This window comes from Prionailurus bengalensis, chromosome C1, assembly GCF_016509475.1.
Source record: "Prionailurus bengalensis isolate Pbe53 chromosome C1, Fcat_Pben_1.1_paternal_pri, whole genome shotgun sequence".
Classification (NCBI taxonomy): domain Eukaryota; kingdom Metazoa; phylum Chordata; class Mammalia; order Carnivora; family Felidae; genus Prionailurus; species Prionailurus bengalensis.
This window is the reverse complement of record NC_057345.1, coordinates 1,874,332-1,886,554: the sequence shown is the minus strand read 5'-3', so window position 1 is coordinate 1,886,554 and position 12,223 is coordinate 1,874,332. Positions and strand designations below refer to the sequence as shown.

Here is a 12,223-nt window from a genome sequence, read left to right as displayed (position 1 = left end):
CCTATGCGGGAGAACCGGAGCGTCCGCGGGAAGGGCCGTGGACGGCGATGGGGACCCTGGAGGTCTGGGAGCCCCCACGCAGCGGGCGCTGCCATAGGAATTTCCCGGTGTTCGCGGATCTAAGGTTCGTGCCAATCCACGCGCTGCCAGGGGGAGAATATTCTTACCCCCGATTTGTAACTGGGAAACGGAGGCCGGGACAGACGGAATGGCCGGCCCAGGGCGCCCGGGGAGGAGGGGGCAGAGCCGTGTAACTGGAGCCTCAGCACCGGGCGGGGCCCTGGAGGCAGGGTGGCGGAGTCCCGCCGTGTGCGGCCCGGGGAGAGCACCGAACGGGCCGCGAGAGCTGGGCTCGCCCTGGCGTCTCCTGCAGGCCCGCCTCGACTGAACACATGTGGCTTTCCTCTACATCTGAGGACCGAGAGCCCCATTTCACAGCGGGGCCGGATGCACGGACCCCACAGAAACGGCCCCTGTGGGTTTGTTCTGACTTCCTGGGGCCCTCCCACCGCCACCGGCACCATGAGTAAGTTAGAAACGCCAGCCTGTAGTTTATTCTTTCTGTACCCAACTGGGAACAGTCCCAGAAGTTTGAAATTTGACAACAAATACGAGAAGAAAGGCCGACCCCACCCGCCCATAGCATCAACCAACCCATTCTCTCAGTGTTGATCTGGAATTTGGATTTAAAATGAAAATCCTGCCTGATTCTCACTCTGACGGCGTTTGAGGACCTCCTAGAGGCCACGGAACTGACTGGAGATACATGTCGCCCTCTTTCCCTGCCCCCTCATCCCTCCACGGACCCACGTTTGCCCTGGTTGAAGGACAGAGATGGACACCGGACATGTCTAAGCCTCAGTCCCCCACGCCCCGTGCCGTGGCGTGGACAGGTGTCCCAGCATCTCCCACGCAGGTAAGGCGGGCGTTGAGTGCACACGTCCGGGGCACGCTGCACAGGCCACAAAGGATGCACGCAGCCATGTGGGTCCCAGGGCCCGGCGCAAATAACCCCACGTGAAAAAACACCAAAAGGATAGGTTATATTCTGGTTATATTGTGTTACGTTGTATTATATCATGTTGTCGTGTTATGTCATATTATACTACACTTATATCATATCATCTGATGTTACGTTACATTGTATCATATTCCTCATACGCTTTATGTACAAGTCACTGCATCCCTGCGACTTCTTTGGAAGGGGGAGCGAAGTTAACGATTTTAAGCCTTTCTCGAAAGAAAAGCATACTGGAATGGAAATGATTTTCCTTATTTTCTCCCAAGATCAAGAAACTTTCCCGCAAGGGAAATCTTTCCCCTCCGCGCTGAAAGAATAGGCACAACATAAAAAGTCGCCGCAACTATTGAATGAACCTGAACGTGGCGTCCCTGTGCTCTGAGTCCCTTGCAGGGAGACTGGAACTGCATTTCTTTCCAAAGCCGCGGCTTTCAAAGAGCACTGCCAGGCCGGGATCCACCAGACCGGCGCCCTCGGCCCCCAGTGGGCCGGCCCCCAGGGGCCCCCGTGTCTGCCGCGACACCTGAACGCTGTCCCCGCCAGAGGCCCCCGCCCGCAACAGCAGCACGAAAAATTGTGAGTCAGCTCCGAATCTGGCGGAGGCTCCGTGTGCTACCCAAACCACACGGGGCCCGGGCCACGGCAGCCCGTGCTGTGCGTGTCACATCCACACCCCGCCTGTCTGTGTCAAGTCCCGTCCGCAACTTCACAAGGCAGGAATGTGACAGAAAAATAAATCGGTGCCTAATGGCTTCAGAGAGCCGAGGGGGACACAATTATGCGGTATCTGCATGGCAATGGACCAGACCGGAGGCTCAAAAGTGCTGGAGAACCCACTCCAAATTCCTGCCGTGATAAGGGGCCTCTGCGTTTAGCTGGGGCCGGGAGAAAAGATTTTTATGATAATTATCTTAGCGAGGAACGATTTTGCATTTTCTTTCTGTGCGATTCTGAGTTTAGCGGGGGAGGGGGCGGCCGTCGGGGGGCTGGGGGACGACTGTGACAGCAGAGAGTATGAAAAGTCAGATATTTGATGCTAGACCATTATGTGTGGAAAGCAATTAGCCCACAAGTGTTTGACGAATTATTAGGGAGATGTGGACCCGGCTTATTTTAAGATCAGGGGGCCCGGTGGGGGCGGGCGAAAGCAATCCAGGTTTTTAAAACCTTTTGGAAGAAAGAAGTTTCATTATACAAGCGACATTCCCTGGCCGGGTGCTCCCCGAAGGGGAGTGGGTTTGTCTTCCCGAGTTCTCGTGTGCTACCTGAGACCCATAGGTCTTTTCAACGATCATTTCAAGGAAAATGAGGCCATCCCCTCACTACCCAGACCTCAGCCGTTAACTTTTCTTTTCTTGACGGCCTAATTAAAACCAAACTTGAGAGGCGCGCGCAGACAGGATCCGGCTCCGTGACGACTTGGGAGCGGCGGCTCAGGGACACGGGCCGCGGGGAGGAAGGACGCAGCCGCCGGGCCAGGCTCGGGGATCGAAAGGGTAAATTAAGGCAGAGATCTCCGTGTTTGCTCCCGGCCCCGGCCCATGCCACTCCCTCTCGTGGCATTATTAGAGGAACCTGCGGTAAGTGGTGTTAATCATCAAGCCTCTGTGCCTTTGGAGGGGAGGGAAGGAAAGACAGGAAGGGGAAAGGGCGGCCTCCCGCCTGCTCCGGCGTGAGCTGAGCGGAATCACCAGCCCCGGCTAGAAGGGGAGGTGGCTCTTCTGCTCCCTTGTGGGGTCTCGGAGGGAAGACGCCGTGAGCTCAGCGGCGGCACTCAGGGAGTTAACCGCCGGCCCTCCGCTGCCAGTGCAGGGTTCCTGGTTCCTCGGAGGGACCCGAACGCCGTTCCAGAGTCCCCAGGTGAACAGCATGTTGCTTCGCAGTGGGGACGGAGGAGGAGGAGGCCGCGTTCCGGAAACGCCAGCCTGCTCGCGGCTGGAATTTTCTAATGCCTCTGAGATGTAGGTGTGTGTGTGCGAGGGAGGAAGGGTGGGAAGCGTGCCCGGGGGGACGAGCACCGAGTGAGTGACGAGTCGGGAGCAAAGGACAGGAGGGCGGCTCTCCACACACAGTTCCGGGGGCTCAGCTGCCGTCCAAGTGCCCCTGTGGCAACGCCCCAACCCGAAATGTCCCCCCTCACGACATCAGTTTCCCCTTAACTTTTCTCTCGGACTCTGCTATCGACGATAGACAGGGCCCCGCTTTCAGAGACCTACACGCCGGTGCTGCCCTCTCTGAAGTGACCCTGAAACGTCTCCCGCGGCACGGAGCTCTGCAGGGTGGAGGTTTCCAAGCCACAAAACCGTGCTGCTAATAATACAGTAAAACAAACAAACAAACAAACAAACAAAAAGTCCCCCGGGACACTTCCACGACAAAGATATAATGCCACACGATACCCATTGGCTCCTATGGCCCGAAGTCCTGGCGGGAATTCGGCGTGTGGCTCATATAACCCACGGTGGGGAGAGTGCGACGCTTCGGTGGAGAGCTTGTTAGGAGGGGGCCGGTCCCGCCGGCCCGGGGTCCGAGCGGCGGGCCCCGGCATGTGGCAGGAGTGACGGGCGGCCTCAGGAGGGGGGGCTTACCATCCAGACCGGGGGGCACCGGGCCCAGGGAGTACGCGCCTTCCTTCACGTGCACCAGCAGCTCTTCCCCAGGCTCGATGTCCTTGATGACTTTATAATAAATCTAGGCGGAAAGGCAGAGAGAAGGGGTGAGTGTTGCCGTCCCGGCTGCCGAGGGAGCCACGCTGCGTGCACACAGGCGACGCCCGCGGGCCACTCGACCTGCCCACTAATTGCCGCTGAGAGTCTCCCTCCTGGAACTTCGCAGAATATGCTCACAAGGGCTAGAGCCCCGTGTAGTTTGTTCCGTCCCGTTGTTGGAGGTCGGTAAAGGGGACGGAGGACGCCGTGCCCAGGCGGGGCGGGTCCCAGCGGCAGGCACCAGGGAGGCTGGCGCTTCTCACGGGCAGCGGGGCCTGGCTTGGGCCTCAGGCTCCTTTTCTCAAAGTGTACGCGAGATGCCCTTTGCCGGTGGGGGCCTGGAGGGGGTCGAGGGCCAATCTGGACTTTCTCAAAGTGGCCGTGAACTCCGACAGAGGCTCTGTGGGCCAGGACAGCAGGCCGTGAGTCTCCCGTGAGCGTGGACACCGTCCGCGGGGACGGTGGAGGGACACGCGTGCCTGCGGCTAGCTTGGTGACCGGCACCCGGCAGCCCTGGGGACCCAGACGGGGGCACCCTGAGCGCGGGGAGGGGTGCGTGGGGGCTGGGGGAGGGGCGGAGATCGAAGCCTGGAGCAGTGGGCTCAGGTACTCGGAGCGCCTCGGCCGGTGCCGCTGCATGTCCTGAGAAAGGGCCGTCTGCTCTGGGGAACCCTAGGGCTCAGCAGGGCCACAGGGGCAGGGGCTGTTTGGGAGGGGACCCCGGAACCAGCTGCAAAGGCCGGGGTGACTGTGGGAGAGAACCGGGCTCTTCTGTGCCTGGGAGCCTCCCCACCCCTGGAGAGCAGCGACACGGGTCCTCTGCTGGGGGGGGGGTACCGACCCCTCACACGAGTGGGGCTGACACCAGGAAGGCTTCTATCTCAGTTCCAGAAATGTCAGACAGCCAGGCCACTGCCCACCACCCCAGCACTTGGGTATTTGGGTCTCTATCCAGGCGACAGTAACCAAGGTCCTTCCAGAAGCCAGAAGGCCTGGCTGCAGGACTGGCTGGGAGACCAGAGAAAGACCTAGAAGATTCCATCTGCACCCAGGAAATTCGAGGGCTGAGGCTCCTCCAGGCCCTTCCCTCCCGGAGCTGTTCCGGCCCCACCCTCATGGAGGACCTGGGCCTTAGGTGCCAGACCAGGCTTTCCAGCATCAGGGGGCGGGGACACGGTTTGAGCTGGGCACACGGCCTGCACGAGCCCTGAGCCTCCCCCCTGGCCCCTGGGCCCCAGGAAACATCTGGAAGCCTGAGCCATCCCCGTCACTTGTGAGACCCCTTTTCCCCTCCACAGGCCACATCCGTGCGGACTCCTTTACAAACCACCAGTCCCGACAACAGCAGGGACCCCCCCCCCCCAGGACACACAGAGCCCCACGGTGTCCCCGGGGCCTGCCCGTATTGATTCCCAGGGCACCGCACGGCAGAAACACACACGGCCCGGGCGTGTCACGCGGCCCAAAGTTCCTCCCCGCCCCCCACCCGCCCCCCACGCACCTTCATTTTATTTGGCAACTGCCATCACACACGTCGCTGCCAAGACGTGCGGATTTCAAATGGGGAAGGGATTTTAGCAACTGTCGCCACAAAGCCATTGCTATTAAGATCCCGGTTTTGTATCACTTTCACTAAAAATTGCAGTGGCCAAATGGTTACTTGAAAAACAAATCAGATGAGCCACTGGATCTCAAAGTGGGACCCAGCATATGGGGCACTGCAACAAAGCCAGGGGACCCCGGAGTGACCGGGGAGGGGGCCCCGAGTCGGCAGGCCGGGTCTCACACGTGCATCTGGGCGGTGAGCGAGTAGGCTCACCAAGTGCACGTAGCCCCGGCCGCCAGCTACGTGCGCACAGGCTGGGGCCCGGCTGGGGCCAGAGGAGGGTCCTGGCGGCTTTCCTCAGGCCCCGTTAGAGGGCAATGTGGGCCCGCCCACCACATCCCTCTGCGGCCGCGTCCCTCCCCGAGGCCCCGCTCTGACCTGGTGTCCCGCTCAGCGCGGCTCCTGGGGCCGCATCCTGCCTCCGGCCCGGGACTACTGAACTCCTGCTCCAGCCCGGCTGGCAGGGGCTGGGCGCGGCCCGCCTCCCCTCTCCGCCTCCCCGTCCGACCCCCTCGGAGGGCCACCCGGCCTCCCGGGACCCCCCCCCCACCCTCCTCACCCCCCTCTCTGAGTGCCACTGCCTCTCCTGGGACCCCCCACCCTGGTGGCTCCCAAGGCCACTGGACCTCCCGGAATCCCCTACCCGCGCTCCAAGGCCACCTAGGTCCCTGCCCCCACACCCCTCCCAGCTCTGAGGGCTGCCCGGACCTCCTGGGACCCCTCTACAGCCCCCACTTGTGGTCCCAGGCCGCCTGCCTCCCTGGGGACTGATCCTCCCGCCAGCACAGCCTTGGGGGAGCTGAGGGAGGGTCTGGTGCACTTGGCCACAGGGAGCAGCTTTGTGCACAGCGGGCGCCCCCTCCCCAACCTCGGGACGGCACCTGGCAGGGGTGTGAGTGCAGCACAGGAGGGCAGCCAGCGGCCCGCAGCCGTGGCTGCCTGGACTTTGAGCGGAAGACAGAATTAATTGCTATTGGTGCTAATCGCAGGGCCCTGGTTAGGGTGGGGGGGCAGGGGCGCCCCCAACCTGCCTCCACCAGGAAGGGGAGACAGGAGGTGAACAGGGACCGGGGCAAACTTTTCCAAACTCAGCCGATGCCATTGCCAAGGGCACGGAGGTGTGAGGGAGGCTCTGGAGTTTTTATGACCTGTTCCCACCGGCACAAAGGCCTTATATCAGCCAGCCGCCTCCTGATCGTTGGTCCTCAGGCTCTGCTGACTTCCCAGGACAAAGGCGGCGCGCAGGCTTCGGTGGGACTGAGGCCTGGGCGGCTCCTGGCCTCTGGGGGCGTTACAAATTGCGCATTTACGGTGCAGAGCCCGGCCCCTTCCGCAGGGGCCTGTAATACATGATTCTGTGGCCCCTTAAAAACTCCTGAAGTGGGCGGGCGACTCCCGTTCACCGTGTGCCCCTCCGCGGCTGGGCCGGCTTCAGACCGAGGGCCCCGTCTGCCATGTGGACGGCTGAGCACTCGTTTATCACAGGAGGGAGAGAGGCCTGTTCCTCCAGGAAAAAGAAACCCTCCCCTGTGGTGCCTCGTCCACCGCGGGAAAAGGAAAAAGGTTTGTGTCTGTGACAGCAGCGAAAACCCGCGCCCTCAACAGCTGCAGCCCTGCACGGCTGAAACCCTGTCTCCGTGCTCTGGGCAAGGCCCAGCTGGAGTTTTCTCTCTGGTTTCAGGATCTGAGAGCTGGGGAAGTCGCAACAGCTGGGTTCATGGGAGCCAATAAACGTCTGCTCGCAAACGGCTTTCAAAATACCGAAGCCAGACAGACAGGTCTGAGGTTAGGTCCCTGTTTGAATGTCTCTGCTCTGTCCGCAGGGACGGTGGTGGCCCTGAGTGTGGGTCCTCTCCTCCCCCTCGTCCCTCTCCCAACACGGGAGCGGGCCCCTTGCAGGTGGACGGAGCTCGGGGACAAATAAGCCCACGTTCCCAGCACAAGGCGGAGAGAAGTGCCTGAGAACAGTCGATTTCACACAGGCCGTGCTCATTCAGACCCTTCCGCGAAAACAAACGTCACTCCCTCCCCCCAACGTTCTTTAAGACAAAGAAATATTTCATATTTAAAATAGATGTCACTTTTAGACAGCTCCTTGAGTTCCTCAAGTATTTTTTTTAAAATATGGAATCAACTCACGAGGGTGATACTGTTTTCAAACACGACGACTTAGGTTCTACGATTGTCATTCCTACTTAATCTGGGGGTGTTATGATTGAAATTACGAGAAGCTGCCCCCGCGTTGCACGGGGTGCTCGGCCACGGCCACGGCTCTGCCCGGCCTGGAGCAAACGGACGGCTCAGAAAGGTGAAAGTGGTCAAGTGCACGGGACCGCTTCTCCCCCTCTGACAGTTTGAGGACCTTTCAAGGAGTGTCTGAGTTACGCGGGCAACATCGCTTTCAGTGTGCTTATCGCAAAAAGAAAACCTCCCTGCATCCCGGATTTCGGCTTTGTGCGGGATCTGTGAAGGCCTCTGGGGAGCTCTGCGAGGGCTTTTCACAAAAGAGAAGCAGCAAGGGGGAGTGGAATGGCCGGTCCGCTTCTGGCCTGTCCCCGCAGGGGACGCCGGTCCTTGGGCATTCTCCTCTCAGGGACCCCCGAAGAGGCAAGGCGGTTCCGGTGCGGACTCTGGCAACACCGCTGTGCGTCCTTCCTCCTTGAGGTCCCCACGCTGTGGGCAGTCTCTGCCTGGGAAGGGCTGTGGACACCAGAGCCCTGAGGCTGCCTGAGGGCTTGAGCACTTGGAGTTTAAAAAGCCACCCAGGCGGTGCTCCAAGCCGGATTGGGGACGGCTCCGGGAGCCGCGGGGGGCTGCGGAGGCCTGCCTGTGCCTTTTCAGAGCCGAGCGAGACCGCGGGGACAGCGGGTCTGGGTCGGGCCCCCACGGCAGGCTCAGGCTCCAGGGACAGGCAGACAATTCCTTCCTCCGCCGGGGGGAGGACACGGCCTGGCGTGCCTGGCGGTTGCCACGCTCCTGTCTTCCCACGCGGGGCTGAAGCAACTCGTGTCCGAGAATCTTTCCGGTCTTGCCGCTGTACCGTCTCCTTCCCAGCGGCGCAAACGTGGGAAAAAGTCCCGCACGTCTGTCTCTTCCTTCGTCGTACGGTTTGGGGCTGGAGAGCGTGTGTATCTACACACACACATTACCGGGGAACGTGGTCCCCACCGTTCTTACGTGGCTCTCCTAATCCAGCTCCCCATTCGGTCAAGAAGAAGAATGGAAATTCTGACAAGGGCTCCGGCCGGTGTTGTGCCGGCGTGGTCGAATTTAGGTCTTGTTCCTTCCCGAAGACAGGGTCAGCTTGCTCTGAAGAGGCCACCGCAGAACTCCACGGCTTTCGGACTCCGATGAATTTGATATATATGTTAAGTCTTTTGTAAACTGGCCAAGAAACGCTACAATGAATCCCCTGCCCTTCTCGTTTCAAAGGGGGAAATTGTATCTAATTGTTTGGGAGCTACCATTGAAACGGGCCAATCCATTTACAAGGTTTAATTTAGAAAATCCTGGGCGGTGGGGGGAGCAGAGGCGGCGGGGGACCCGTGCTGGACGCCATCCTGCGGGTTCCAGCCCCGGCGGACGGCTCCACGCCCCGACCGGCCACCGCGGCGGGGTCCCCGCATCGAGGGCAGGGAAGCGAAAGCAAAAGAGAAGCTTCCGGGCCGACGTGCGGCGGGCCCGGGAGCACCAGGTTTTCATTAAACACAAGCGCTGGCTCTCCTGGACGCGGGGCTGTGTGGTTATCGGCCGGCTGATCTGCTAACGAAATGCCTTTCTTTAACAAGCTTGTCTGCTTCCTCTTCGGGGAGACCCGGCCCCGGTGCCCGGGCTGAGCCGGCTGTGCCCCGGGAAACCTGCTGGTGCTGTTGGGTTTTCCCTGCCGCCCGGCCGGCCCTGGGGGCGCACAGCGTGGGCCCCGGGGGCTCTCCTCTGTGCGCGGGGGCATTCGGAGTCCCCGAGTCGTGCTCCCCGACATCTGCGTGTGACCCCAGCACCGGCTCACGCCCTCCTCGGCCCCGCTGGCCACCGACGTCGGGCCCCAGCATCCTTGCCCCGGTGAGGCGGGTGGGGACGGGGAGACAGCGCGCCCTGAACAGGCCTCCGCCCCTCTCTGCTCCCTCCGGTGGGCGTGTTACTTCTAAGCTCTTGATTTCGGGCTTAACGTTAAAACAAATCCAGGGACAGGCCCCGTCTGTCTCCGGCAGCGTTTCAGACCAACTCGTGTGCCCATAATTGCGGGAGAAAGAACCACCCAGGGGTGATCTGAGCGTCTCAGATTTTCCAGAAGGAAAAGCAGGGGCTGGCGGGCGGCAGGGGGAGGGGAGTGAAGGTCGCCCGGGGCCGGGGGAGGATCATGCTACCCGGGGGGACTCTGCTGCCCGCGGGCTCCCCTTTGCTTCCCGTTTATGCTAAGTGGGAAGGTCAATCAGGGCCCTCCAGAGTCTACGGCTGTGATCCGACCACTTCCGAAAACCCAGAGACAGACCTGGAGCCCCCAGCCGTAGGCCGTGGACACTTTGTCCGGAGCAGACCGGCCGCCCCAGAGCCTGTGTTGGCCCAGGACCGTCTGTGAAAGCCGCTCGCCACTGTTTAGTGGATAGGGTTGAGTCCAGGAGGAAATCCACGGCCCGATTGTGGCCTCTCTTGCCCTGGGCTCCCCCGTCTGGAGCTGCAGAGAGGGGGACAGAGGTGGCCGTCAGAGCCACAGGGCGCCAAGAGGGGGCCTTGTGGCATGAACGAGACGCTGGAGGCAGGGCTGTGCTCACGGCCATGGGAGCCGCAGTCCGTGGAAGAAACGCATGGCTCCCTCGGAAGGACACGGTCTCCTGTTCGGAGCTGCCAGCTCGGTTCTTCGGGGAGCCGTGACTTCAGGGACTTTCTCCTCGCGCCCCCGAGACCCCCTCCTGCCCAGGGTTCTTCGTCCTCTCAAAACGGGGGCTGGGGTCATGTGACGGGCTTCTGAGCACCATCTGGCAAAACCCACACTGCCTTATGCCTCTTAGATTCTCAGTCTGGACGCTGTCCCCTCCACGTCCGTGCTGTCGAGAGCGGTGTGTGTGTGTGTGTGTGCGTGTGTGTGTGTGCGTGTGTGCGCGTGTGCGAGTGCAGGCAGCGGGGGCTGGGGTGTCCATAAGTGCCAGGAAATCCTGGTAGAAACTCTTGGGATTATGGACATCTGAGAAACCCCATTAATATCGTGTAATGTTTCCTTCTCAAAGAGAAGCCTGTCTTCAAAAATCTTTGTTTTGTTATTAATATTTCGGGGACGTTCTTATTCCAGCTCCAACCCAGGCCAAGCCTGTTGCTCTGTAGAAACCGGTGTTCCCAGCCGTCGGGACCGGTCGCCCCCCTCAATGGGGTTGAGGGAGACAGCCGGGGTTCAACACTCACTTCACCCCAGCCGGAAGCATCCCCGTTCCCTGGGGGAAGGAGATGGAAAGACTTTGCTGCAAAGCAGTCAGTCCCACGTGGACCCTTATGTGGAGCCGGCAGAAATGCTTCCCCGAAACGTTAATAAGAAAACAAAGATGTCTGATGACACATCTGTGTGCTTTTCTAGAAGCTTGTCATGAAAAGGTACCTGCTTTGCTACTAAAGTTTGGCTCAAACGGTCCAGCAAACGTGTTTCTTAAGCGGAGAATCTGGACCCTGCCTCTCACGGAAGTGCCATCCTGGGCTCGGCCCCACGGTGTTCCTTCCGCTGCCCATCAGCTTCCAGACGCGGGTCGAGGGTACGCGCGGTCCGCACAGGAGGGGCGTGCCTAGATCTGACCTCCCGTCACTCAGATTTCACTTTCATTTGGAGGAAGGAAAAGAGGTTTGTTTTTTTTAAGTTCTCTTCTAATTTTTGAGGATTATTCTTTTTGGCTTCAATTTCTGCAATATTTTTTGCAATCAGAAAAAAACAAACCAAAACAACCCAAACCACCTTATTCTCAAAACGCTGGGTTCTGGCTACAAGCTGTAGTCGTCTCAGGAGCAGAGGTGGGGCAGCTTGTGTCCAGGGCTTAATCCAGGCCGAGCCCCAGGGCCGAGAAGGAGCCTGAGCGGATGAGGGGGGGCAGCTGACGGGGGTCCCAGGGACCTCCCTGGTGCATGCTCTCTGTGTTTCCTAATGCAAAACTGTCTCTCTGAAGTCAAGAGCCTCGAACCACTTTTAATGGATTGCACGGGCGACGGGAGAATGCAGTCTTTGTTATGTGGTCTCCGAAAACATTTTTGGAAGCAGTGGAATCCCTTTCGCAGATGAAATCTCCTGTGGAAGCCCGAGATATTCTCGGCAAGCGCACGCTGCTTCGATCGGCCGGGTCGGGCACCCGGGCACCCCGGGTGGAGCCCGGCGCTGCTCCGGGAACGCAGTGGAGACGCGCCGAGGGGCCTGGCTCCGGGGTGGGGACTCTTCGGGGGCCATTTGCAACCTTGTAGTTAAAGACACAGAACAGGGCCTCCCAGCACTGGGGACACGTGGGGGCTGCATGTGGCATCTTCTCTCCTGTTCGGCGCTCAGCCCGGACGGCCGCCATGAGCAATGAGGGCCAGCGGTGCCTGCGTTCCCAGGGTGGCGTGGAAACAGCACGGCGAGTGAGGCTCCAGCGTGCCGAGCGGGGTCCTTGGCCTCCAGGGGGGCTGGCAGCGGGAGTGAGGCCAAGGGGCCTGGGGCTGAAGTCAGGGCCACCCGGCTCAGGAGAAAGATGCGTTGTCGGCCGGGGGAGCCAGCGGCCTCCGCAGGCTGGCCGGGACGCCGTAGGGGCTCACAGGGCACCCCCGGAGGGCGGTGCCGACCCCCCAGAGAGCACTTCCGAGCGGAGCCACAAGGACAGCCGCGCGTACCTGGATGGCCAACAGAAGGCTCCAGGGAACAACCACGGGGTGTCACGGAGCTCC

General features: G+C 60.6%; 1 protein-coding gene across 1 annotated transcript in view; it reads right to left on the bottom strand.

Annotated features, from left to right (window-relative positions):
• The window catches only part of PRDM16 (PR/SET domain 16), a 315,344-nt gene that overhangs the window by 37,892 nt on the left and 265,229 nt on the right, over window positions 1-12,223 (bottom strand). The window contains 1 exon segment of the mRNA XM_043573603.1: window positions 3,610-3,712. Within this exon segment, the coding sequence (XP_043429538.1) occupies window positions 3,610-3,712 (103 nt within the window).